At 36.9% G+C, this 27688-nt stretch overlaps 1 protein-coding gene and 1 pseudogene across 2 annotated transcripts; both read right to left on the bottom strand.

Moving 5' to 3' along the window:
• Positions 1-258: 258 nt before the first annotated feature.
• Positions 259-1146, bottom strand: LOC149210567 (uncharacterized). Its single transcript, XM_089399001.1, has one exon. The coding sequence runs from the start codon at positions 1144-1146 to the stop codon at positions 259-261; it is 888 nt and encodes a 295-aa protein (XP_089255127.1).
• A 4195-nt stretch (positions 1147-5341) lies between these two features.
• Positions 5342-16796, bottom strand: LOC149210568 (uncharacterized; annotated as a pseudogene). The gene is made up of 9 exons (XR_016253114.1): positions 16781-16796; positions 16519-16693; positions 16200-16280; positions 10200-10344; positions 10015-10100; positions 6213-6443; positions 6028-6113; positions 5771-5862; positions 5342-5625 (listed from the first exon to the last, which is right to left on the bottom strand). The product of XR_016253114.1 is annotated as an uncharacterized LOC149210568 (transcript).
• Positions 16797-27688: the final 10892 nt, after the last annotated feature.

The raw sequence follows: 27688 nt of genomic DNA on the forward strand, positions 1-27688 counted from the left end.
TTCCAAATACAACCATAGGAAAAACTTGATACAGTCACTGGCGTCAAATATTACAATGGAAATTTGGAGTATGACGTTTGATAAGCGGCTATTTTCTCTAAAGCCATCTATTTACCGCTACCATTTATCAGCCTAGGTACAAACACAATCTGTGGAAACTAGAGAAATTCATTTACCCTAATCACTTATCAACCTCAATTACAATACAAATCTATGAACACTAAGAGAAATGTTTTGTACACTGGAAGTTCCCGCAACTTAAGCACTTTCCGCCAGTATATCCCAGTCAGGCAAATGTTTACGAGAATAGCCTGATGAAACCTTTGGCAAAACCTTATTGGAAGGATCAAAGTTGGCATCAAACCTTGAGAAATGGCAATTTGAAGACAAAAGCCCAGACGAAATATAATCAGCAACTTCTCCATCCAAATACCCTTCTCCATTCGGCCCATCAACCTGTTGAGCTACCAAGAGATCATTCCATTTTGTTCTATAGAAATTTCGATGCACACGACCCTTTGCATTCAAATAAGTTTGGCCCAGCACTCCATGAACTTGTGATGAAAGGACAGCCTTCTCCATTTCCACAGACAAATGAATAAAAGCATCATTATCAGACCTCAGGTCAGGAATCTCAGGACCTGCAATAACATGAATCTCTGCTATGTCCTTCAGATAAACACTGTAGTGATCTGATGGCAAGAACTTGTGGGATTGATAGTTATCATAGGATAAAATGATTTCACCATCTAACGACCTGTAATTCTCTCCTTGTTTAAGCTGAATAACAGCACCATCCACTTCAATGTTTTGTAAAAATCCGAACCCATTATGGCTCAAGTCTGATCCTTCTGCTGCACGTAATATGAGTCTATGACCCCAGAAGAGAATTCCGAGAGCCTTTATCCACGTTCTTTGTTGGACTGTGGATTCCACCGTCCCTACAAACTTCATGTTCATGTGGAAAGTTTTGTCTGAGATTAGACAGTAGATGGAGTCAGGTTTTCCATTGAAATCAAAATGTACTCCATCCCAACCTGTGAAGTGTGGATCACCAAATGCACCCGGGACAACATTGCTCTTGGCAAAGACATTACAGGATAAGAAAATGAAAAATAATATCCTTCTCATAAAAGTTAACCTCATGTTGTCCACCTTATTATCACAGGTTATGATATATAAATACAAGGCAATATCAAACTCTAAATTCTGCTATCTTCTATCTAACCATCAAAGTGACTATCAAAATTCTTCTATAGAACATGACAGAATTACAAAATCTTCTACTGGTGCAATACTTCAGACAGATCTGTAAAAATTACAAACAGCAAAGAAAACTGCAATTTACAAACTACCCAGATTGTTATACAAAGCCAAACTCTGCTAAAATATTGCTTGCTCCCTAAAATATCAAAGGCATAGCAAAGCCAAAACAACTATATGAAGGATTAAAAAACTCGAAAAGTGGGCTATGATATAGAGAAAGATTAACCGATAAAAACAGCGCCAGAAACAGTGAAAAACACTCTACCTATATGGCATGAGAATCAATAAATCAAGATGTTTATAAGAATTTCTCACTAGAAAACTGAAAAACCCAACCTATAATGGCATACTCAATATCAATATCAATGAAAAATCCGATTTTGGGCGGTGATAATGGCATTCAGTGCAGCTTAACCATCGGAACCGGAATCACAAAACCAAAACTAAAATCCACGTGCAGACGGTTAGGGCAACGGTTTAAATTCTAAAATTATAATGTGATGGGTGTTGGACCTAACCGTCTCAACTAACCATGTAGTAGACGTGTCGAGTTTATATGCCCGGGACGAATCTTCATTTGTTTGTCACGTTGTGTGGCTCGGTCACACTGGAATATGATATTTGATATTTTGGGCAACTCGTGTCACAGTATTAGTGAAGTTCAACAAAGACTCTCTTTCAAGGTGTTTAAAAGTTCAGGTTGCGGATTTTGCTAAAATACACTTTCGCTACGCGCTAGGTTGCTTCAAGACGCCGGCACGAAGGATGGTGTCCCTTAGAAGCTTCCTCAAATTTTGAGAGACACGTGGTTTGAAAAATATTATAAAAATTTTAAAATTAGAAAACAAAATTTCTGGGATGTGATACGATGATTATCCTCACCGTTATCGTTCATTAAAATCAATCAATTTATTATGAAAAGTAAATGGTTAATATTAAATAATCATAAACATCATGAATATAAAAATATTATAATTTTCGTAAATTATAAGTTGTGATAAGTATAAAATTTATAAGATGACTTAATTTGCATATTATATTTTGTCCATGGTAATAGATAGGGTTTTGTGTAATTAAATTATATTGTCAAAAATGTTACAATAAATGGGGCAAATAAGTAAACTACTTTAAATTTTAAAATATTATTAGCCCTTCATATGCAAAGGACTCGGGAAATGGATTCGAGGTTTGATTGCTATAAATTTTCTTTGACCTTTATAATATTTTAGTATTCAAAATTTAACTTTTTATGCAGTGTATCGCAAGTGTAACGATTATCTGTTAACGTGTAACGATTATCTGTTAACGTCATGTGGATGTATCGTGTGGGCATTAGCATTCTTAGCGGCGGTTATGTGGGTGTATCGCGTATGCACTATTTAACGGTTTATCTTTACTTATGTATTAAAACCTCACGAATTATCTTCATCTTCTTGTAATTTAACGACATATAACAATGTATGTAAACTAGCAATTGCCCCAAAAGGTGTAAACAGAGGTCGATAGAAATGTTAAATTGAAAGAATTGTATTTTGGTTCAAAATAATAAATATTATAATAATTCAATCATTCAAACTAAACCTAGTCAATAAATTGCCCAAAATAAAATAAATCCTTAATCAAAATTATACAAATTATTATTTTTAGTTTCTACCATTCCATTACAGCTCTAGCACATATATAAAGATACACAAAGTAAAGTATTGAAACATGAATATATTCTCATAATAACTCTGGGTTGGAGATACTGCCATAATTTGACAGCAAGAAATCAATCAGCAATATATTCTCATAATCACTCTAGGTTGGAGATACCGCTACCTCTATTCTATGTTTCTAAAGCAAAATTCCTGCACATTCCACACTATCAGTATAAGTTATTATATTCACAATAGCCCCAAGCAACTTCTTAAAATCTCAATTCACAACTCCAGCAACATAATACTTTTCCTAAACATTTCCTTGAATGAAAAGATACATCCTCCCAAGGTATGTCCAAAGTATGACAAATGAACAACACTGAATAATTTCAAATATATATCAAAGCAATACAAACATAGCAAGCCACTAGGCCCACTACTTCAGCCATCTTTACAGTCAACTATGAGAACACTAACCTAACAATAGTTTATCATACAACTCAAAAAAATGAAAATAATGTTCATACTAAATTCTCATAAATTTTATCTTTTACTTTTTGTTAAAAACTCCCCAGAGTAGGACAAATGCAAGTTTCATAATCATTAACTTGTAAGATTGGTCACAAGTTTATTTGAAGCGTAGTCCAGAGGGTTGTAGGGGTCTTTACACTGGGCGACACCGTCATGCACATGGCATCCAACCATGGACAACGAAGGTGATCTTTAGAACAGAAAGTCTTGATTTAACACGGCCACTTTGATAGTGACAATGTGATCATCCAGTGAAAGAAGAACCACATCATGCCAAGAGGGGTGACCACGGTTTAATTAAAATGTAATTATAGACCCAATTAGAAAGTTCCACCTACTCTATGCCTGCGGTATTCCTGAGATGAGAAAGCATGAAATTGAGAATCCACGGGCATCACTCTGAGTTTGAGATACCATATCTATTCTATGTTTCTAAAGCAAAATTCCTTTACATTCCAAACTATCAGTATAATTTATTATATCCACAATAGCCCCAAGCAACTTCTTAAAATCTCAATTCACAACTCCAGCAACATAATACTTTTCCTAAACATTTCCTTGAATGAAAAGATATATCCGCCCAAGGTATGTCCAAAGTATGACAAATGAACAGCACTGAATAATTTCAAATATATATCAAAGCAATACAAACATAGCAAGCCACTAAGCCCAGTACTTCAACCATCTTTACAGTCAACTATGAGAACACTCACCTAACAATAGTTGATCATACAACTCAAAAAAATGAAAATAATGTTCATGCTAAATTCTCATAATTTTGATCTTTTACTTTTCTTTTTCTCCCACCTTGACGTATAACACAATAACAATCATATGATCGACATAAAGCTCTCTCTGCAACTTAGTCATCCCCAATAATTAACTACTGGAAATTTTGAAAAAATAATTAGATAACTCACGTCATGCTTTGATCACTATTAAAAAAAACTACTTTTCTAATCACGTTGAAGAAAATCAAATCATTCATCAAACATTGGAAGCAAATTGACACAAAATATCTTAATATTGACTCAGAATCAAAGGTTTTCTTTTCATTTTTTTCTTATTTTCTTAATCCGTCAACTCCAAAGAGAACCTGATAGGACAAAAGTTGATCCTACACTAGCCACAATTTGTTTTAATGTAGCGAAAATCCCTTGGAGAAAATACTCAAATGCTCTCAACAATTACTCAAAAACCAACGAATGCTCTCACAGTAATAGCAATTGCCACCACTGGGCACGCAGCTTTTCAGAAACCACTCTAGACAATATCCATTGTCAGCCCATCATCACAAATCAGTGTTTTCATGTCAAAAGTTTGGATTTAAATTAAATATCTACTCAAGCAGTCTAAATTGGATGATAGTCGTCTGCAACCACATCCATGAACTTTCGTCCCAGAGAACGAGCGTACCTGAATTGAAATCAAAGGAAGAGAAAAAATTGCACGACTTAAAATTCAACCTGCAATGGTTTATGGCATTGCCGTGCTGACATAGAGTTTGGAATGCAGGACACTTCATCTCCTTCAGCATTTCCTCTTCCTCCTATTTAACAAATGGCAATTCTTCTTTTCTTTTCACTTTTTTTTCCATCAATTTTCTCTTACAGCAGACAAGCCAAAGGTTTACCCAAAAACCCATTCTCTCTTAAATATACCCTTTTGGTACGAGTTTTGACTCGCATTTTTTCATTTTCTATTGCAGAACTTTTTGAGAATGTTTATATTTTTATCTTTTGACTATATTGAGGAGATCATAGACGAAGATTTGTGAACAACCCTCAACTTGCTTGTTGACACACTCCACTGACTCTTGGTATTTTTCCTTACTAATGGCTATAATAAAGAAAAGCCATTCATTACCCAACTGATTCTTTCGTTTCAACAAAAACCCCATTGTTATGGATGTTCCTAGTTTATCCTCCATATGAAGAACCATGTGAAAGGAAAAAATCATAATCTGGATGTTTCACCTGATGTAATCTCAACCATTGATCAGCTGACTAAAACAAAGAGTTAGCCTGCTGTCGTTCACAGTTGCCATTAGTACTCCACACTGTCCCCTTCAACTTGTAAGAAGCTAGACCAAATACTGGTAAAGCTATCTTTGGAGAACCCCCAGAATTGCTTATCGGAGTGACAGGAACACTTTTCCCTCCAGTACTTACATGAATACTGCCACCATCTGCCAAAACATCAGTTAGAGATCAAATGCGGAGTGAGAAAATCAGAATTCAAAAAGCATCAACATGCTTTACTGATATGAAAACTATGTGAACAAAGTAGCAACAAGATGGAGGGAAAGAAAATAGAAAACAGATGAATCAAACCTTTTAGTGGAGTTGAAAGGGAATGAAAAGTTAGGAAGCAGGCAGCCAGGTCTCGCAAGGTTGGACCTGTTGGTATCCTGTATATCGGGTACCTGTAAGGAAATTCTTGTTTTAATTAGATAGCGGTAGATAATGAAAATTCATCTAGACGTTACTGATCGCATTGAACAAAATCCAATAGAACAGGAATGCTTAATAACTAACTGGCCTCCACACCAACTTAATCAAGGATTGCACAAGTATAATTGATGGTATACCGAGCAACCGATAGCCAACTGATTGGCAACAGATCAATGCTTCTTAAGGTTTTCAGCTGTGGAAAGTCCTTGGCAAGATCTCCAATCTGCAACATCTAGTTAACAGATATTAATTTTAACCTCGCAATTGAAACTACACCATGAAATAAAACATTCCTCAAAATAAATGAATAACCGAATCTTACCTTGTCAGCCAGAGGTTCACGACTATATGGAGTTGCTCGCTCAAAATATTGAAATGAAGGGCAACTGCTTCCTTCACCATCATCACTAGAAAAGCCTTTTTGTGCAGCTTTAGAGTGACTTCTATTGCCCCACCATATTTTGAGTCTCACTCTGCTTCATCACTACTACTACTACCTTCACTACCTGTATCTCTATAATCATCACTTGCATCACTCTCCTCACCAGGGGACCTGCAAAAAAAACAGAGCATGTTCAGGACTCAACTGAGCCAGCATGAATCACGTGTCCAAACGTTATCAAGTTTTAAATGATATTGCTCGAATGAAAGACATGTCCATTAACACTGAATTGTGACAGGAAAAATCTTGTCTCAGATATGACACAACTGATATAGAGAGCCGCCGAAGCATGCAATATTTTCATCGTCTGGAGCAACATTAGAGCAGAATCGTTTGCAAAGATAGATTTCTCCAAAAAAAATTGTTAAACAACAGGAGATAAATTGTTAAAGTTAAAACAACAGGAGCTACGGTGTATATTATGCCTTATTTACCATATTATTATTATACAAAAGCATTCAGCTGTGGTCAGATTTACGAAAAATTTAAGGAACCTCCCTTTGACATGACTTGCTATGAAAATAACTGGTGAATTGGATAATCTACCTGGTGCCAATATTAGGTCCAGAAAGGTGAGTGTAAAGTTGAACGAAAGAAAGAGACGGTACATAATACTGCATACCAGTGTCGCTTCTATTCAACACTATCGGTACTCCAGCACCATATGCACTCCACTCGTTGAATGACTCCCACAGATCACCAAGACTGAAGAAGGGCATGGATTTGGCTTCAGAATCCCTCCATCCTTTCATGAATGTCTGTGAAACCAAGAATTATTCCTATTATCAATGAAGAGCCAATGACAGAACAGCTAGAAAACATTGTGTTGTTAAAAATACAGGGTTCATAACAGAAGATATCAAAATCCTAAAATGCAAAATGCAAACTGCCGATAAAGGTTATACAAGATTTACAATGACAGTCATATGATATTACTTTTCAATTTTCAACATAAAATTTCCCTAACAAAAGAGAAATCAAGCACTTCAGATCACATCCTTAAATCACAATCAGAATTTGAAATTCTTTCGCAGTGATATATTTGGCTAAATTGTTAAATGGATTATCCTTTCTAGTCATCTTTTCCAACATCACTTCGCCATGCAAACAATAAAGATGCAATTAGCCATGCTGGTAATTCTATGGAGATGGATTGTTCAAATAGTGCGCACATATATATATATATATATATATATATATATTCTGCTATATTGGCGGAAGAGAGTCCTTTTTTTTCAAAACAGAGGAAAATGAATTCTCTTTATTTGTTCAGGTTGTTCTTCGTTGTAGAAATGGATCGGCCTTTGTAATCTTTTTTAATAAAATTTGAGCTAATCTACACCTCATAAATAATTGAGACTTTTATTCACTGACCCATTTTAACTTTTCTGTTTACTATCTTATAAATACCTATGGAACAAAAATCTATATATACAAATATTTCCATAAATCATAACATCTCATCCCTGCCATATACCTAAGCATGCCACAGCCTCACCAACTTAAAGGCTGCTTCAATATATCATAGCATTTCATCCCTGCCCCATACCTAAGCATGCCACAGCCTCACCAGCTTAAAATCTGCTTCTATTAATCATGTCTCATCACTGCCCCATACCGAAGCCAGGCTCACCAACTTAAAATCGGCTTCAATAAATCATGACATTTCATCCCCGCCCCATACTTAAGCATGCCAAAGCCTCACCAGCTTAAAATCTGCTTCTATAAATCATGTCCCATCCCTGCCCCATACCTAAGCATGCCACAGCCTCACCAACTTAAAATCTGCAGAAATTTAACTGTGAGATGAACAAGCTATGGCCTGTTGGTAATTTTAATCTCGGTTGGGTCGTCTCATCCCAAAACGTTTGCTGGTGCTTCAAATGCAATGATAAATAAACATAAATAATCAGCTTTTAAAAAGGTGTATATTCAATATGGTGAGTTAAAATAAAATTAGATGGTGATCCTATTTAATTTGCCTTGCTAATGTGATTCTGTTCTCTTAGGAGAATTTTCCATCTCAATGAATGTTATCATGTTGCCTTTGTTTTTCCTAGTAAACAGTGTTTTCATTCACCAGGAATATTTTTCTTCATGGATCTGCATTTAGCTTTAAATTAATTAAAGTTTACAATGGCATATTCCGGACACTGAGAGATGGACCAACACATGACAAATTCCAATCTTGGATTCAAAGTGATGCCAGACTTCTCTTTTGCCTTCAACAACAATTTTTTTTCAGAACGAGCTTATGCAATATTTACAAAGATAGTCATATGATATTTCTTTCCAATTACATAATAAAATTTCCCTAACATAGGAGAAATCAAGTACTTCAGATCACATCCTTAAATCACACATCAGAATTTGAATTTTGAAATTCTTTCACAGTGATATATTTGGCTAAATTGTTAAATGGACTATACCTTCTAATCATCTTTTTCTACATCACTTTTCCATGCAGACAATAAGGATGCAATTAGCCATGTTGGTAATGGTGCTTCTAGAATCTAGAGTTCGCATATCTCTCTCTCTCTCTCTCTCTCTCTCTCTATATATATATATATATATAGATATATATATATCTATCTATCAATGAAAAATGGGGTTGTGAATAGAAATGTTGTAGATTAGTTAGTTTGTGTGAGGTTTACTCCCATAGATTATTAATTCAAATCTTAAGGAGAAGTGTTACAAGGACCAGGCCATTTTTACAAAAAAGAACAAACTGAACAGATATGGAAATCAATTTCTAAGAAAATGAAAGAAGAAACTGAGCAGATAATGGAAATCAATATATATATATATATATATCTATATATATATATATATATATATATATATATATATATATATATATATATATTGATTTCCATTATCTGCTCAGTTTCTTCTTTCTTTTTCTTAGAAATTGATTTCCATTATCTGTTCAGTTTGTTCTTTTTTGTAAAAATGGCCTGGTCCTTGTAACACTTCTCCTTAAGATTTGAATTAATAATCTATGGGACTAAACCTCACACAAACTAACTAATCTACAACATTTCTATTCACAACCCCATTTTTCCTTGACATCTCATCCCTGCCGTATGCCTAAGCATGCCAAAGCCTCACCAACTTGAAATCTGCTTCCATAAATCATATTTCATCCCTACCCATACCTATGCCACAGCCTCACCAGCTTAAAATCTGCTTCTATAAATCATGACATCTCATCCCTGCCCCATACCTAAGCATGCCACAGCCTCACCAAATTAAAATCTGCAGAAATTATACTGTGGGACGAACAAGCTATAGCCTGTTAGTAATTTTAATCTCTGTTGGGCCATCTCATCCCAATGCTTTTTCTGTAGCTTCAAATACAGTGATAAATAAACACAAATAATCAGCTTTTAATATAGAAGGTACAGATTCAATATGGTGAGTTTACAATTACAATAGATCCTATTTAATTTGCCGGCAGCAGGCAGCCAGGTCTCGCAAGGTTGGACCTATTGGTATCCTGTATATCGGGTACCTGTAAGGAAATTCTTGTTTTAATTAGATAGCGGTAGATAATGAAAATTCATCTAGACGTTACTGATCGCATTGAACAAAATCCAATAGAACAGGAATGCTTAATAACTAACTGGCCTCCACACCAACTTAATCAAGGATTGCACAAGTATAATTGATGGCATACCAAGCAACCGATAGCCAACTGATTGGCAACAGATCAATGCTTCTTAAGGTTTTCAGCTGTGGAAAGTCCTTGGCAAGATCTCCAATCTGCAACATCCAGTTAACAGATATTAATTTTAACCTCGCAATTGAAACTACACCATGAAATAAAACATTCCTCAAAATAAATGCATAACCGAATCTTACCTTGTCAGCCAGAGGTTCACGACTATATGGAGTTGCTCGCTCAAAATATTGAAATGAAGGGCAACTGCTTCCTTCACCATCATCACTAGAAAAGCCTTTTTGTGCGGCTTTAGAGTGACTTCTATTGCCCCACCATGTTGGGTCCCTATAATACTAGTGATTACCCCATTACTATTGTAGTTATACCCCCTATTTATATTGTTGTGCCCCTATTACCCCCATATTGTTACTATTATGCCACATAGAAGCCCATCATTGTTATTGTTGTGCCCTACAATATTATTGTTATGTAGGCTTTGACTGTATTGGGACCACTTAGACTCCTATATATAGAAAGGAGGTATTTTCATTTGTATCATCCAAGAATTGTTCATTTATGTAATGTAAAGGAGGTTGCCCCCTCGAAGAGGCTGAATTCTAAGGCGTGGATCTCTCTTTTCTATCTTTTTGTGAGCTGGTTTCATAACATTTGGTATCAGAGCTTTGGATTCTAGGGTTTCGCTGCTCCAAACAGGTCATCGTGGAATTTTCGCTATAACTTTTTCTCTGTAATGTTTCAGAAGTCGCAAAAAAAAACCCATTTGAGAAGAATTGGCACTAAACCTTGGGTCTAAATTTCAGAGCTTTTCGCGCGATATTTTCGGAGATATGATCTGAGGAAGTTGGCCTTTTTGCAGACTCCTGAATTACATTCAAAACAGGTGACCTGGGGAAAATCGTCATAACTCTCTCTCTGAGGATCGGATTGAAATTTCGTAAAAAGGTACAGAAAGAGGACGGACTGTAGTTTCTTGTATGTGTGTTTTAGATTCAAAGGTTGAAACAGTGACTCGTGGCACGTCGTACAAGTTCGCTCTACTGAAACAGTCTAAAAGCAAGTCACTGTGGGAGATTTCACATAACTCTTCCTTGGAGAATCCAATTTGGCTCAGACTTGTGGCATTGGAAAGAGGACGCAGAAGGCTACTGCAGGTAGCATTTTCAGAATTGGATGATCCGAAATTACAGAGATACATCAGATTCAATATCAGGCTTCTATAAAGTGAAAAAAAGTTGTGTAGTTTTTTTTTTTAAATTTTTGTGTAATCTTGGTTTAACGGAATTCAAAGGGCATAGTAAAACATTATTATCGGTAACTGATGCCCCGAGGAAAGAAAATGCAAACACCTAGTAAGGAACCTGAAAGCTCTAGCATGACTCATGAAGAAGAGGAAGAAATGCTACATGATATATCAAAATTACAAGAACAAGTGCAACAAATGTCACGCTCACAAAAACTAACAGAAGCTAAGGTAAATGGCATGGAATCTAAGATAAAGGGCATGGAAGCTAAGATGGATGGCATGGAAGCTAAGGTGAATGGCATGGATGCTAAAATTGATGGCATGGATGATAAGATGGATGAATTGAAGAAGTTGCTACAAGAAAGGGTCACTAATGGTGAAAAGGTAGTAAAGGAAACTCATGATGAGAACAAAAGAAATGTTAATCATGATTCCATAGACTCTAATGTTGGATCGAAGACTCACCATGTTCCAAAAATCGATATGAGGAAGTTTGATGGCAAGGATCCCGCCACATGGATATTACAGATGGAGCAATTCTTCGATCTCAATAATGTGCAAAACACACAAAAGGTACGTATGGCAACTTTATATTTGGAACCAAATCAGTTTGTATGGTATCAATGGCTTTGTTCTCGTAAAAAATTTATCACTTGGGCAATTTTTACGGAAGAATTGATAGCACATTATGAGGATACAAAAAGCAACACTTTTTTTAGCCAATTGATAAGTCTCAAACAAAAGGGTTCAATAATGGAGCACATTGAGGAGTTCCAAAAATTGAACATAAGGGTAAAAGATATTCCAGAGGAGCATAGGATTGATGTGTTCATAGGGTCTTTAAAGGAACATGATGTGCGCCTTTGGGAACCTGATTCATTAGAGAAGGCATTCAGGTTAGCAAGAAAAATGGAAAGCAAAATTATGGCAACTAGGAAGCATACCATTCACAACTATAAAGACGGAAGTGTTGTTGCCCATAGTCTTCCACAACCTACAAGGTTGACACCACAACAATTGGAAGAAAAAAGAGCAAAAGGGCTTTGTTACAATTGTGATAGCAAATACACAAAAGGTCATAAGTGTGCTGAGAAGAAATTATTCTACATAGATTGTGAAGAGGAAGAAGAAAAGGAGCAAGAAAGGTCAAAAGAAGAGGATATATTCCAGGAACAAAGCCTAGATGAAGAACAAATAAATCCGACCATATCTTGTAATGCATTGGCGGGAATTACCACTCCTCAAACCATCAAGATAGAAGGACAAATCAAGAAGAAAAAGGTAATAGTGTTGATTGATTCAGGAAGCACCCACAATTTTATTCATTGTAGGGTAGCAAAAGAATTGAATTGCTTCCTATATCCAGCACCAGAGTGTCAAGTGATGATTGCAAATGGAGGAACAATAAATTGTTCTGGAAAGTGCCATAATATCAAGCTATCCATGGGAGAATATGTATTGACTAGCCCAATGCTTTCCATTCCAATGGGAGGTGCTGATGTTGTACTAGGAGTCCAATGGCTACAATCCTTGGGTACAATAGCTTTTAATTTTCAAGAACTTTTCATGAAATTTTCTGTGGAAGGAAAGGAAGTTGAATTAAGGGGTATTGCAGGGAAACCAGGAAAGATAATCAGCTCTAATGGCATGACAAAGCTTCTAAAAAAGGAGCAAAGAGGTGTAATTGCACAATTATGTTCGCTAGATGTTTCCACATTGGAATCATCTATTTCTCCAGATCTCCAAAAAGTCCTGGACAATCATTCCAAGGTATTTGAGACTCCCAAAGGTCTCCCACCTATGCGTGATCATGATCATGCTATTCATCTGATTCCAGGAAGTGTTCCTCCAAACATCAGGCCGTACAGATATCCATATGTCCAAAAAAGTGAAATTGAACGTATGGTTGCAGAAATGCTAGAGGCTGGTATAATTCAACCGAGTCAAAGTTCTTTCTCAGCTCCAGTAGTATTGGTGCACAAGAAGGATGGATCATGGCGCATGTGTCCAGATTATAGGGAGCTCAACAAGCTCACTATTAAAGATAAGTTCCCCATTCCTGTTATTGATGAATTACTGGATGAATTGCATGGATCAATTTACTTCACCAAGTTGGATCTTCGTTCGGGATATCATCAAATCAGAATGAAGATTGAAGACATTCCAAAAACGGCATTTAGAACTCATGAGGGTCATTATGAATTTTTGGTCATGCCTTTTGGCCTTACCAATGCACCTTCAACATTTCAAGGTTTGATGAATTCAATTTTCAAACCATTCCTTAGAAAATTTGTGTTAGTATTTTTTGATGATATACTAATCTACAGCAAGTCTTGGAAGGATCATGTTGAACATGTTGACAGGGTGCTACAACTATTGGAGGAGAAACAATTATATGCAAAAAGATCCAAATGTTTCTTTGGAGTCCAGGAGGTGGAATATTTGGGTCATATTGTATCTCATGAAGGAGTTAAGGTAGACCCTAGCAAAATTAAAGCCATTAAGGAATGGAAAATCCCCACATCCATAAAGCATCTGCGAGGATTTCTTGGGTTGACAGGGTATTATCGCAAGTTTGTTAAGAATTATGGGAGAATAGCAGCACCTCTAACAACATTATTGAAGAAAGATTCATTTTCATGGACTTCGGAAGCAACAAAGGCCTTTGAACATCTTAAAGAGGCAATGTGCCAAGCACCGGTCTTAGCTACACCGGACTTCACAAAAACCTTTATTGTGGAATGTGATGCTTCAGGAAATGGAATTGGTGCTGTTCTAATGCAAGATGAAAGACCCATTGCTTTTGAAAGTCGTCCAATCAAGGGAAAGTTTTTAAGCAAAGCTATTTATGAGAAGGAAATGTTGGCAATACTCCATGCACTTAAGAAATGGCGACCCTACCTAATGGGAAGACACTTCAAGGTAAAAACGGATCATGATAGCCTTAAATACTTTTTAGAACAAAGATTATCCTCTGAAGAGCAACAAAAGTGGGTCACAAAGATGTTGGGTTATGACTTTGAAATCATCTACAAAAAAGGGAAGCAAAATGTGGTGGCAGATGCACTCTCAAGAAAGGATGAGGATGTGGAAGCATTGTTGTGTGCCATTTCTATTATCCAACCAGATTGGATAAACGAAGCAAGGGAGGAATGGAAGAATGACGAAGAAGTGTGGGCACTTATTCGAAAGCTACAACAAGATTCCAGTACTTCTGATACATTTAGCTGGAAAAATGATTCGTTATGGTACAAAGATCGCTTATACCTCTGTAAGAATTCCCAGCTAAAACAAAAGATTCTTATGGAATTGCACACTTCTCCCTTAGGAGGGCACTCAGGATTTTTAAAAACTTACCACAGGGTTAAGAAGGAATTTTTTTGGGATGGCCTTAAATCAGATATTCAAAAGTTTGTGGCGGAATGTTTGGTTTGCCAGCAAAATAAAGTTGAAACAATTAAGACACCGGGTCTATTACAACCTTTATCCATTCCAAGCCAACGTTGGGAGGAGGTTTCAATGGATTTTATCACAGGTTTACCCAAGTCTGAGGGAAAGAGTGTCATCATGGTGGTAGTTGACAGACTTACCAAGTATGCACACTTTTGTGCATTATCACATCCATTTAAAGCCAGTACAGTTTCTACTGCATTTATGGAAACAGTTCAAAAGCTACATGGAAACCCAAAGATTATTGTAAGTGACAGAGATCCCATTTTCACTGGAAATTTTTGGACAGAATTATTTTCTTGTCTTGGTACTCAGTTAGCTCATAGCTCATCTTATCATCCTCAATCTGATGGGAAAACTGAGATAGTAAACAAATGTTTGGAAGGATATCTTCGTTGCTTTGTATCTGATAAACAGACACAATGGGTCAAATGGTTGCCTCTGGCTGAATGGTGGTATAACACTTCCTTCCATACAGCAACAAAAATGACCCCATTTATGGCACTTTATGGGTATCAACCACCATCCATCACATCATATTTAAGAGAAAATTCTAAGGTTCAGGCAGTGGAACATCACATCGAACATCAACAACAAGTCCTCCAACTCTTAAAGGATAACCTCGTGTTGGCACAAAATAGAATGAAACAACAGGCAGATCAACATCGCAGTGAAAGAAGTTTTGATGTAGGTGATTGGGTATTCCTACGGCTACAACCATATAAGCAAATGTCCCTAAAGCAAGCTAAGAAGGATAATAAATTATCACCAAAGTATTATGGTCCGTACAAGGTGTTGGAAAAGATTGGTACTATGGCATACAAATTGGAGCTTCCTGCAGCTTCTCGATTGCACCCAGTTTTCCATGTTTCATGTTTAAAGAAGGTTATAGGTGACAAGCTCCCAATTCAAAAATATTGCCAGAACTTGACGAGGAAGGAAAAATTATATTGGAACCGGAAGCAGTCACAGAAAAAAGAACTCGACAGCTACGAAATCGATCAATTTCAGAGTATCTTATCAAGTGGAAGAACTTATCCGCTGAAGATTCCACATGGGAGGATGAGAATTTTATGCAGAAGTATCCAGAACTGCTCAAGCGTTGAGGACAACACTTTTTTGAAGGAGAGGGGCATGTTGGGTCCCTATAATACTAGTGATTACCCCATTACTATTGTAGTTATACCCCCTATTTATATTTTTGTGCCCCTATTACCCCCATATTGTTACTATTATGCCACATAGAATCCCTCATTGTTATTTTTGTGCCCTACAATATTATTGTTATGTAGGCTTTGATTGTATTGGGACCACTTAGACTCCTATATATAGAAAGGAGGTTTTTCATTTGTATCATCCAAGAATTGTTCATTTATGTAATGTAAAGGAGGTTGCCCCCTCGAAGAGGCTGAATTCTAAGGCGTGGATCTCTCTTTTCTATCTTTTTGTGAGCTAGTTTCATAACACACCATATTTTGAGTCTCACTCTGCTTCATCGCTACTACTACTACCTTCACTACCTGTATCTCTATAATCATCACTTGCATCACTCTCCTCACCAGGGGACCTGCAAAAAAAAACAGAGCATGTTCAGGACTCAACTGAGGTTTGTCTGTCCAAAATAAACTATTTATTAATAAACAAGCCTAACATTACTAGGGATAAAATAAATACACTTGGAATACTAGAAAATTATCGGAAATAGACTGGAGGCTCATCACAATAGGGTTTCAAAGCAAGTACCTTGGGCAGATACTGAAGAGGAACTGCTGGTGTTGTAGATTCCAGACAACGATCCAGATTACAACAGCACGCCTTCCTTCCAGAAGCGGCAGAAACAGGGGAAGACACGGCCCTTGAACAAGCGTCTTGGATGGTTGTTTAATAAAAGACTAACCAACTGCCTTGCCTCTAACAAAGACTTTTTTGGATCTGTTGCACCTTCAAGCTCATCCAAGCCACTGTCATGAAATTGAGTATCTGCAAAAGATTTTAGCAATTTCAAATAAACCTCAAATCCCATAACAACATTTGTATTGAACTGCTTTATTTGTGTAGCTTAATTACCGGCTATAATAGCCATTGGAGTTAGTATGAACTTAAATGTAAACTGGAGGCAATATCAGCAATGATCAGGCAGAATACGGTGATTTTTGTAAATTTAGGTTAAAATCATTTTTTATTTTAAAGAAAACTTAAAGCTATCTTGATTGAATGAGAGGTCTTCAAATTTAAATTTAGAAGAAACAGGTTAACCCTGTGAGACGCAGAGATATCTCAGAGGGCATTTAACTCAAATTTATAAGATAGGTTAATCTTTCAAACGCAGAGACATCCGGCGCTAGTAAAAATTTAAGCAACCTATGTTTCCATAGATGTTTCAAAAGACTATAGTAGAAGAAGAATTTAAGGTTTGTGGCTGAAAAGAAAACAGTGTTAATAATCTAAGCAAGAAGAAGAGGGCATTTAACTCAAATTTAGAAGATAAGTTAATCCTCAGAGGCAGAGACATTTGGCGCGAGTAAAAAATTAAGCAACCTATGGTTTCATAGATTCATTTAAAAGAAATAACAGTAATTTCAAGAGACTCTAGCAGAAGCAAATGTAGGATTTAGGGTTTGTGGCTGAAAGGAAAACAATGTAGGAGTGTGAAGGGACAAAATTTGACGGTAAAATTGAGATAAAGTTCAGAAATTACATAGCTGAGTATAACGATATTTACCTTGGAAATACCTTTGAAGTGGAAGCCCGAAGCAAGTGAAGGGAGGAAGACGTCTCTGGCGGAAGCTTCTTGCACTGAAAGACCCTCGTCCAATTATTAAATAAAAATCAGTCCAGTTCGGGCATTTCACCTACTCTGTCATATTGTGAGAAATAAAGGAAGGTGGTGTCTCGAAACCCCCATCGCTGCTAACTTTAAACTGCTTTCTCAGTAATTTGTAACGTTTTGTTTCAAAAGACTCTAGCAGAAGCAGATGCAGGATTTAGGGTTTGCGGCCCATATGACCCCGAAGTCCCTGGGAAGAATCCCATAGTCATTTTCGCAAAATGCGCTAAACTCGAATCCTGCGACGCACCGCTGCTATAACCTTTAGTTTTGGTCTATATTTAGTGTGGTGGATGGATGAGAAAATAAGTATAGAGACGTCAGCAAATTTCTCCAATCAGGATGTATCCCATTCAAAGACATAACAAAAAGTTTTACACAAAATAGACTCTTGCAGTTAATACCTTGCACAGATAAATATTTGTATTATAAAGTTTGAACACAAGTTGAAAAGGACATATTCAACTAAGAAAATACAGCACTTGGCCCTAAGTTCCTTTCTACTGAGTGTTGCGCTGTTCGAGCATAAGCTCGATAGCCTATCCTTTAAAGCGTTTAACGAAATATAGCAGCTGAGAAATATAACAGCCGTAAGTGTCTAAAATCCTTAAAAATAGCTTGATCTGATCTGCATAGCAAAAGCCGCCATTTTCCAGCCAAATTTCATCGTTGAAATGCTAAATTAATTTGTCCTGGACGCTATTGAATAAGTCACAGACACTTCGAGCTCTAACAAGCCATATATAACCAAAATTCGCTATAGAGAGGCTAAATCTTTGGCTCAAACGATCTCCAGTAACAAATTGAGGGTGAAATGACCCATTTTCCAAACAAATTTTACCAATGAAATCTAAAGTTTTATACCATCTCCAAATTCTTCCAAGAAAAGAATTTACCATTAATAACAAAGTAGTGTATAATAATTCAAGAGCACATACTATCGCAGAAGCGCTTGAGGTTGATCGAGGTGCTCCTTGCAATTCGTTGAATTGACCAACATAAAAAAGGCATGGAAGAAAAGGAAATTGCTGAAACCAGTCTCTCTCAAGGCCCCCTCTCTCTCTCTGAATTCGAGAAAAGCAAGAAATCTTGCAGATTCTTTGAATCTATGGTCTCATCAACACCTTCGAAAGGCCGAACGGCTGCTAAATCCCAAATCCCAAATCCCAACCTCAATCCCTATCCATCAGACAAAGAAATCACCGAGGTCGAACCCACAACATCGCCCTTATAAACAAAGAACACAGGATTTCCTGTAAGATTGGCAGACGAACGCCCTTATAAACAAAGAACACAGGATTTCCTGTAAGATTGGCAGACGAGTTATTGCAGCAGGTAGTGGAAGAGCAGTGGAAGAGCAGACCACGGAAAGCAGTTTTGGTGAGGGAGGGAGGGTCCTAGAACCTACTTCTAGATGAAGATTCCAATGCCCCTGAATGTGGACGCCAGGTGTCAACCTGAGAATGAAAAGAACGACGAAACTCTGTTTCAAAGGAAGGCCTATCGGCCTAATTACCATGTCTACTTTTCACGTTCATGTCATGTGTGCAACAGTGATAGATACATAAGTATGCTTCGGTTAATTTAATTAACTACCACAATTACACCAACGCCTGCGTTTCCATTATAGTTACTAAGTTTGAATGGATACGAATTTGATAACATACCATAAAAATTTTAATGAAAAAATTACAATGAGGAAAAAACTGATAATATATAGTTTAAGTATTTAAATATATATTTAAATGTATATAATTTTTTATTTGATGGTATATATCTTAAATATTTAAAAATATATAAATCTTTTTTCATAACAATAACAATTTTTGTTCATTTTTTTCAAATTATTTTTAAATTTCAATCATTTCTATTTATTTTAACCAATATAAACAATTTCAAAATTACAATTCACAAAAAACACAACTTCACTCTTCCCTCCAGATTTTACCTAATTTTCAAAACTCAAAACTTAATCTAAAATTTATCTCTAATTTTAACATATTTATAAAAACTTTAATCTAAAAATTCATCCCTAATTTTAAAATCGTTGTAGATTCATTTAATAATTAATCTACATTTAAAAATTAAATATTAAAAACTTATATAAAATTTCTCTAATAATTAATCTACATTTAAAAATTAAATATTAAAACTTATATAAAATTTCTCTATGATGTAAAGATATTTAAAAACAGCTCAAATTCTTTCTTTTTTCCTTCTTAGAACCCTGGAAGGAAACATGAAATTGAAAAACAAAAATAAAGAAATTTCGCTACTTATTAATTACTGTTGGGATCCTGCCACCATTTATTTTGGATTTAGAGGATATTGTTGCACTCATGAGGACATTAACAAATACATGTGGATATTCGTTAAAGTCTGAACCAGATTTCCTTCATGGATATGATTAATTACTTACCATATAAACCACATCAAATTTTTGCCAAATTATTTGAGATACGAATCAGATGGTCGAATTTTTGTTATTTTTTCTCCAGTTCGAGAGAGATTGGTAACTATGGTTTGCATACATTCAATGTGGGAAGATTGTGACAGTTGAGGAGAGAAAATCCTGGATCATGGCGGCCTAAGGGATACTTAGAGGTTTGTTGCCAGCCAGAGGTGGCAGTTGAGTAGCGAGCTTCTTCTTATTCCTATGCTACATGGCCAGTGACACACCTAAAACAGAAGAAAAATCAATGGATTCAACCTTAAGCTTTATGGTGTAAGCATGGATGAGGAAAATATTACCGCGAAGGGAAGAAACAATTAGAAGCCATTGAAGCAGTAACATCTCAGGAAATTAAAAAATCTGCTACAAGCCCTATGATTTTTTGTCATCTTTATAATCGATATTTAATGCAATAACAACTTACATCGCCGATGGGCAGTTTTTTCTTACTATCTTAATTTGCGAGTAAGCAGAGGGGAGCGTTCTTACTTTCTTACTTTGTGAGTAAGAAGAGGGGAGCGAGTATAATCTAGGCTACAAGTGTGTCATCTAAAGTTATTTGTTTGTTAGAATAAGTTATCGCAAGAACTATGCCCTGTTGGAAAATTAATCCCAACTAGCAGAGTTATGATAGTGACAACAACCATCTTTTGGAATACAACAACAAATCGAAAAGCGTTTGTCAAGTAGAGGAAAAGGAGGAAAAAAGGGGCTAAAGAAACAACATAACGAGGGGTAGAAGGTCAGTCACAACAAGTTCCAAGTGCTGGAAGAGAATGAAGAGAACATGAGGGAAAATCAATCTCAGGAGGAAGGCCCTAATGAAAAAGAGAAAGAAGAAAACAATAAACAATATCAAGATATTGGTTATCAAAAAGAGATGTTGATGAGTGAAACAGAAATGGAGATGGACCAAGAAATGGCCCAAAGTGAAATAGATCTGGAAGATCATGAACTACAGGAAATTCTAGATAAGGAAAACCTGGATTTGGAAGGATTCTTGATGTAAGGAACCAAGGGAGGAATAGATTCACTACCTCAAGAAGAATGCAACAGAATACAACGGTTGTTTTTATGGAAAACTCAGGAAAGACGGTTGGATAGAGGTAAAAATATTCACAAGCAGGAGCAAAGAGGTGTGAAGACTATGAAATCAACTCCAGGATTAGCAACTAGAAATCTAGGAAAGAAGAGGAGCAGGAAAAAGAAAAATGAGTTCTTGATGGAATGTGGAAAGCTAATGATAGATTCAGGTAAGATGAAAGATCTAACCAGTTACTCCTTTACAAATCTTTATTTATGAAGTTCATATCTTGGAATATCAGAGGTCTAGATAGTAAAATAAAACAAAGAATGCTAAGTAACAGAATGAAACTAGCAACACCAGACATAATCTTCATTTAGGAAACAAAATGTTCCATTCAGAAATTAAAACAAATCCATAGCAAATGGCTTAATAGATTTGAGTTTCTCGAAGTTAAAGGAGAGAACATAGCGGGAGGCATCCTTACTCTATGGAACCCCCAAAAAGTTAGCATAATAGATGCGAAGGCATCAAGAAATTATTTATCAGTAATTATTCAACCAGTGGGGATTGTGGATACCTTCCTGGTCACAAATGTTTATGGTCCTCAAAGAATAGATGAGAAATTCAAATTCCTAAACTCCCTCGTAGATCTTAGAAGCAGACATGAAGGAATACCTTAGTTCATCAGAGGAGATTTCAACATGATTAAATCTCTTTCGGAAAAGAAGGAGGTACCAGAATGCTAAGTAAAGACTCCAAAGCATTCTAAACCTTCACAGAAGATATGAAACTGGTTGACTCAGAAACGTATAATGGTCTTTTTACTTGGAACAACAAAAGAGGAGGTGAGGCTCAGGTCGCCTCCAAGTTAGATAGGTTTTTGATCTCAAAGGAGCTTGTGCTCGCAAATAGAGAAATAACAGCTAGAGTTCTCCCCTTTGGAGGCTCTGATCACTAGCCGATTCAATTAGAAATCAAGGGGATTGATTCTCCCAGGAATAGACCCTTCAGGTTTGAGATTATCTGGCTCTCCCACCTAGATTTCATCAGTAACATTGAAAAATGGTGGGCCAAAGATTTTCAGATCCAGGGCACTAAAATGTTCCTTCTACATAAAAGACTTAAGCACATGAAACTCAAACTCAAAGAATGGAACAAGAAGGATTTTGGTAACATTTTTGTGGACAAAAAATCTGTGGAAACCAAACTACATGAACTCAATCAAGCATTGATCACAGATGGTTTTGATAAAGTCAAAAGTGAGCAAGCTGATAAACACCAGCAAGAATGGGAGAAATTATGCAAACAAGAAGAAATCTTTTGGAGACAAAAGTCTTGAATTCAATGGCTCAAAGAAGGTGAATGTAATACTAAATTTTTCCATAGATCCACCAAGGCCAATAGAGCTCACAAAATAATCTCTTCGATATTGAATGAGAATGGGGAGGTTCAGACCTCTCATAAGAATATCGAAGCTGTGTTGGTACAGCACTTCAGAGGCATCATTAATGAAAACAATCCAAACAGAGAGCAATGAAATAAGGAAATTACAAAAAATATCCCTAAGCTGGTGTCAAGAGAGGACAATTTCAACCTGAATAAACCAGTAACCGAAGAGGAAGTCAGTGAGTTTATTAAAGACATGCAGAATGACAAAGCTCCAAGACCAGATGGTTTCAATGTAGGCTTTTTTAAGGCCTATTGGAACATTGTCAAACAGGACATTCTAAATGTTGTGGAGGACTCTAGAAGAAACAGGACAATTCTAAAAGCCCTCAACACCTCCTTCATCTCCCTGATCCCGAAACAGGATTCAACCCTCACTCCTGATAAGTATAGACCCATTGCTTTATGCAATGTGGTATACAAGATTATATCCAAGGTTTCGGCTAGCAGACTCAAACCTCTACTTCCTTCTTTAATTTCAGGGGAGCAATCCGGTTATGTGGAAGGCAGACAAATCCTAAATAACATTATTCAAGCCCACGAGGTAGTTCACACGCTAACCAGCAAGAGGTAGGTTGGTATGATCATGCAATTAGATATTGCTAAGGCATATGACAAGGTGAACTGGATCTATATCAAGAAGGTCCTTACTGCTTTCGGGTTCGATCACAACTGGGTCAGATGGGTTATGGCTCTAGTAACTTCTTCCAGCTTTTCTATTTTGGTGAATGGCTCACACTTTGAGATCTTCACTCCTTCTGGAGGCCTCAAGTAGGGTGACCCACTCTCTCCCTTTCTCTTTATCCTCATGATGGAAGGACTCGGTAGATCCATTAAACAGGCCAAAGCCTTGGGAAAGATTAATGGCCTCCAATTAACAGAGAACGGTCAGACTATGACTCACCAACAATTTGTGGATGATACCATGCTACAAAAAATTCCCACAGTCAAAGAAGCTTCAGTGTACAAACAAATCCTAAATGACTTTGCCTTAGCTACAGGTATGGAAGTTAATCTCTCCAAATCAATTTTTTTTCTCTTAAATACTAACATTGCAATTCAGAGAAATATCTCCAAAATTCTGGTCTTTCAAAGGGATTCCCTCCCTTCAACGTATATGGGAATTCCCCTTACAGCCAGACCTTTGCACAAAAGTATTTGGGAACCGGTGCTCAACAAGATGCAAGATAAAGTTAAAAAATGGACTATCAGATCGTTGAACCTAGCTGGTAGGTTGATTCTGACAAAGGTCGTTCTTCAATCAATCCCTGTTTTCTTTTTATCAGCCCTCCTAGCTCCCAAAGGTGTCTTACAACAATTCAGGAATATCCAAAGAGACTTCCTTTGGGGCAAGGAGGAAACAAGGAAGAAATGGGCCCTTGTTTCTTGGGATATTATCAGTAAACCCAAGAGTCACAGGGTCTAGGCTTAGATGATCAGGAGATTCTGAGTAAAGTTTTTGATCAGGAGCTGAGGACCAAGTGTTGTAAAATGGTCAAAAATGAAAGTGGTCAGAACTAGTTTGAACCTAAACAACTGAATAGAGATCGTATTCATGATTCCGGCGCTGTGAACGATTCGAAAAATGGTCTCTGTATGAGGAAGTTAGGCCAAAAAAAAAAATTGCCCAATAACATTGAAATTTTGAATTTTTTTTCAAAAAATTTAAAATTGAATATTCCTGGAATATTCTAGAGAATATTCTTTTTGGGCAGCAAATGGCAAGCCACCACGTGGCAGGCCCGGAGATTGCCACATGGCCCAAGGTGACATCCACATTAATGGGCGCATATATTTAAAAAATTTAATCGGGTTGTGAATTGAACCCACGACCACTCAAACCACATTACAACGCTTTACCAACGCACCAATGGGATCGAACTTGATCTGCTAGCAGAGTTAACAATATTAAAAGGTTGTATTGCGTTTGGGCGGGGCCTAAAGGGGGCCAGCGCCCATCATATATGTCCGCAGCCCCCGAACCGTGGGCCTTACCATAACCCTCGGCGCCATAAACAACAGTCACTGCCCTTTGGAACGTGGTCACATTCCCGTAAGTCGAGGGCTAACACGTAAGTTTAACCGCCAGTTCTTAAAGGTGGGCACGGAATCCTATGCAGAACCGCCGAGCCCGAAATCCCATTCACATGCACAGCTATGACAAACGGATAACCGACGGTCATTTCGCGGTGAAATTGGCGGAGCGCCAAAATTGGCGGGGCCGCCATATTTGTTGGGCCTATCTGGACTCTAACTACAGTTAGCTGGAGTGATTCTAGGCCAAATTGGAGGAAATCTTCAATGAGCCATAACTTTGGCTAGGAAAGTCCTTTTTGGACGATTTTTTTTTTGATTTTGAGTATTCAGATGATGCTGAAGCCACTGGCATGGGTGAGAGAGCAATTAGAGGTTGTTTGCAGGTGTAATTTCTCCGTAGAAGTTCTAGGAGCCACTAGGGCCCAACATTGTGAGAGCTGTATTGGGTTGCAGGTACCCATTGGAGGTGAACCAGTAGTCAATCCTAAAGTATTTGAGTGTTCTGAATCAATTTTTACAGTCTATTTTGCCTGTAGAGGCTTGTATTCAGCTATACAATCATTTTGAGGTTTTAATCAAATCAAGGACATGCCCATTTGGGAGCCTTGGTCCCGGCAGATGTAGCCTAGGAGGGGTGAACTGTGTTATCAGTTTCTTTTGCATCTGTGGTTGAGTTATTTTCCTGAATAAATCTGTTTTAGTATGTTAAACAGAGAAATGAATTAATTCTACTACACATAAAAGGGTCATAAACAACTGAAAAACTCATTTGTTTTTAACTGCAAGACATGTACATCACTTAAACATGTATGTTTACTGAATTGAATACCTTCCTAAGCATTTATAGGTAGTTTCAAATTTAGATCAAGTTGGTATCAGAGCTATGTTGTTGTTTCTTTGTATCAAAAGCAGTCAAATAAAGCTATAGACAGAGCCTAAAAAGGGCCAGGAAGCCTTCGAAATGCTCTTGTTATACAATTGCAAAGTAGATAAATGCTCTTTTCAGTCAATCTCTGTTGTAGTTGTCTTTTGATTGTTTTTGTGCAAGGATATTTTGACTGTCTTGCAATTTTTTATCACAATAGCTTGATTGTATAGCTTGAAAAGAAGATTGGGGATAGCAACTGAATAGATAAGTCTTGGAGAAGATAAAAAGGAATAACAGATATTTTCCTTACCCTAAGGACCTTAAGACAATTCGTGAAGCACAAGAAGTTTGATGCAAAATAGGTTGTTTGAGTAAGAGTTTGACTCTGCAATCATTTGATTCAGGAATTTGTTAATAGATTATGAATTTTGTTGAAGCTCTTTTGTTCATTTTTATAATGACAACTTCCATAAGTGAGTTCTCAAAATCATCCTCCTTCACAAGATTCTTTGATGAAGGCTTGAAGCAAGAATTTTTCATCATGTTGAATATGGTGAGAGAAATGTATGAGGATGAAAGGGAGAGCTCTAAACTTCAAGAGTAGTTGAATTCCATGAGGGAAGAGAAGCAGTTGCTTTCTGACCAATTGTAGGAAATGGAAAGCCAACTTCATATTGCAAACCTGAATCTGGAAAGGATGCATGAGTTGGAGACACAACTCCTTGTTGCCAAAGAAGCCTTAGCCAAGTATCAGCTTGAAGAAGAGGTAAACAATTCTAGTTTATCTTCAAATTCTTATAAGAATGTTTATGTTGGTTCTTTTGAGAAACATACCAGAGGCATAAGGTCCAAGTTGATGTCCAAAATGGGATATGAAGGAAAAGGATTGGGAAAACATTCACAAGGTATAGTTGAGCCAATAATGGTTGAGGTAAGGCCTAAGTATTTGGGTCTTGGCTATGGACAATATTATGGGGAAAGTACCAAAGCGGCCATGAAGGCAATTGAAACAGTTCCTAGAAGGAGTTTCATTTCAGGTTCTTTATCTCAAGGTTGTATCCTTGAGGAATGCAATAGTTTGAAACATTATTTGCAGGAAGAAGGTGTGCATAAGCATGCACTTGAACAAGAAAGTGGTGAAAGCTCTAAAACCATTGAAGGGATTGATAGTGTTCCAAAGGGAGCTTCTTCTTCTTTCGATTCACCTCCTTATGAAGGTAATGAAGGTGAAAGAGAAAGGTATAAATCTGATTTCCATCACACTTCCTTTGATCATGTAAAGCATGGAAAATTTCCACATAAGCATTGGAAAAGAATTGCATGTTCTTTTTGTGGTTTGGTTAACCATAGTGTTTCTAGATGTTGGAAAAGAATGGCAACATACAGGAAACTTTTGAAGGAAAGGAGGCAAGAAGCCAAAGTTCCATTGAACAATGCAAATCATGCTGTCAAGAAGATGAACATGTGTTGCACTTATTGCCATAAGCAAGGACATACTGCTGAAATGTGTTGGACTCTGAATCCAGCAATGCTTCCACAAAAGTTGAAGAAATTGGAGAAAGAGTATGACAAGAATGGGAAGGAAGTTTCCATCACTGATATGTGTCAGGATGATACACATGTTGATATTGATGTGCAGTTAAAGGAAGCGCCTTTGAAATGGATTGGTAAGAAATGGTTAGAATTCTTGTCCAATTAAAGTTGCATGCCTTTTGATTGAATGCATTTCTTTGTTAAGGGAATGCAAGTTGCAGGATGGAAAAGCTAAGTATGAGACTCACTCTATCACAGCGAAAGTTATATTCATTTCAGCTTTGAAAGTACATGTACATGTGATCGAGGATATTGTACTTATGATTGTACTTAAGAGAAAGTTGAAGGATAAACTGCATGCATGAGAATGATATGCATGAGCACAGGGATCATGATGATTTCCTTGTATTTTAAACATGTATGCGTGATTAACTTGAAGGGTTGATTACTTTGTTTTTAACCATGCATGTAATGTAATATTGACTTGGAAAAAGTTAATTTGACCTCCAAGATTGTAAAGAAGAGAAATGATGAAATGTTTCATGTTTGTAAAAGCCTTCTCATTTTGGAGGCAACTCTTCTTCTAGAGTGGAGGTGCCATGGATGGGCATCATGATAGTTGATAAGGCAGGACATTTTGGCATCAGCATGCTCTTTTGGCTGACTAGAAGAGGATATTTATGTTCCTCAAGTGTTGTATAGTTCAGTTCAGAGATTCAGTAAGCTTTTGGGGACCAAAAGCCTTCTCATTTGGGAGGTGTGATCAGGAGCTGAGAACCAAGTGT

This window comes from Pinus tabuliformis, chromosome 1_2 (genome assembly GCF_031772625.1).
Source record: "Pinus tabuliformis cultivar Carrire ecotype Pingquan chromosome 1_2, CPIR1, whole genome shotgun sequence".
Taxonomy (NCBI): domain Eukaryota; kingdom Viridiplantae; phylum Streptophyta; class Pinopsida; order Pinales; family Pinaceae; genus Pinus; species Pinus tabuliformis.

Excerpts from the sequence above, each read along its gene's own strand:
- LOC149210567 (XM_089399001.1), bottom strand. The coding sequence starts at position 1,146 with ATGAGGTTAACTTTTATGAGAAGGATATTATTTTTCATTTTCTTATCC.